At 29.5% G+C, this 1839-nt stretch overlaps 1 protein-coding gene across 1 annotated transcript; it reads left to right on the plus strand.

The window, feature by feature from the left end:
• Positions 1-636: 636 nt before the first annotated feature.
• Positions 637-1268, plus strand: LOC129242518 (uncharacterized). The gene is made up of 2 exons (XM_054879197.1): positions 637-857; positions 1026-1268. The coding sequence occupies exons 1-2, from the start codon at positions 722-724 to the stop codon at positions 1163-1165; spliced, it is 276 nt and encodes a 91-aa protein (XP_054735172.1). The 5' UTR covers positions 637-721; the 3' UTR covers positions 1166-1268.
• The last annotated feature ends 571 nt before the right edge of the window (positions 1269-1839 follow it).

Genomic DNA, 1839 nt, shown 5'->3' on the forward strand with positions numbered 1-1839 from the left:
CCAAAAGTATTTGTCGGATTCACTTCAAATTTTCACACAATAATTTTAAGATATACTTTAAGAAAATGCAAACAATTCAATATTTTTAAAATTCTGACTACTCCTAACCCCTTAATTCGTATTCAGCAAATTCAAAGGCTTTTTAAAAATTATCAAAAGGTTTCAAATGTTAAGAAGAGTTGAGAAAAGAAGATCCAATATTCTTACATAACCTCAAAAGAAACAAATAATTGAGATTTGCGCTTTCAAAACATCAAATTTTATAAGAAGAAACAAATTTTCAATAGCATTGAAATCTTCACAGCGTAAGCTTTAAATACCAGAGTGGCTTTTTTAGCCCTTTTTAATTATACAAAATTTTAGCTTTAACTTACAATTTTGATAGCGTCAAATTGAAAAAAGAAGCAAACACCAAACACACAAATTTACGCATATTGGGTATAAAAAAGCTCTGAATTTATTACGAAGAGCAAATGGTTGGCAACCCTGCACGACTAGACTAGCGTGACGTCACGCGCTCTCTGATGAACACAATCTTGTTTTTAGCATTCTTGTCTTGTTTCGAACATTCTTGCCTTGCACACTGGCAATTGAAAAGTTACTCGCTCACCAGTAGTCGTTGAGATTAAAACAATTTTCTTATTTATTTCGTACACATAAAACGATTTTTCAACTTCTATTTTCGAAACGATACTCTTTATTTATTTATTTATTCTATAAAATGTGTCCCTTAGACAACGCGGAGAGATATTTTACTAGAGTTCGCTCAAAATATCGTGGAATTGATGGAGATCTCATCAAAATCTTAGCAGAGAGGAAGACACCCGAAGACGCTATTTGTTTGGGAGATCTTAAAGGTTTGTATTTAGAAAAATTTCAATTTAATTGTTGCCAAAATGCAAATTTTTAAATTATTAGAAAGCTACCGATACTACATATAAAAGTATTTTTACTTGCCAAGGGTTGAAACAAAAGGTGTTGATGACTTTCAATTATATCACTAAATTTTGCAATATTATTTTCAGACCTATACAGAATCAATACAGAAGACACGTTTCCACCGAGCATGTGCATTCCAAGAGCCAGGCAATTCTTACTGACGATACCGAACATTGCAACATTTCGCAATGCAGATGGAGTTCCTTATTTTTATAGCTTGCGTTAGTCATGACTACATATATTTCAAACTATGTATATTCATATTTCTAGAAACAAATATTTTTTATAAATTTTGATTAGTGTAGTTTTTAAGATACTTATTAAATATATACAGATGGCGCAAAATTAATCACCCATTTTTTTACTAAATAAAAAAAAGATTTGAGTGATAGAAATCTTTATTTGGACCTTCACGCGCTCCATTGCTTGTCTGTTTGTATAGTGCAGCTGTCAAGTGTCATATACGACACCATTTGCGACACCAAAATTATAAATATTTTCATAGGGTGATTAGTTTTGCGCCACCTTGTACAAATACATACATGCAATATACGCCGGCGGTCAAAATAAAAAAAAAACAATTTTTTTCTATACACAAGATAATGCAAAATACTCAAACGAAACAAATTATCATAAATCAACGGTGCTTTTAGGTCAACTAAAACTTGCTTTTTTATACTTTTATATACTAAATAGGCTATAAAATTGCATTCTCAGAGATTTTCTAAGGACTTTGTCTAAAAATATTGAGATTTTTATAAATTTAAATTTTTCAATTCTGTACAATGTTTGAAACTTTAAGATATTCGGTTTTTGTTGTAGTATAAAATATATGAAATATTAAAAATTTTTATAAATGAATTAATATTAAAAAATTGCACATATTTACTTTTACATATA

The sequence above is a fragment of the Anastrepha obliqua genome, chromosome 3 (assembly GCF_027943255.1).
Source record: "Anastrepha obliqua isolate idAnaObli1 chromosome 3, idAnaObli1_1.0, whole genome shotgun sequence".
NCBI classification, from domain to species: Eukaryota; Metazoa; Arthropoda; class Insecta; order Diptera; family Tephritidae; genus Anastrepha; species Anastrepha obliqua.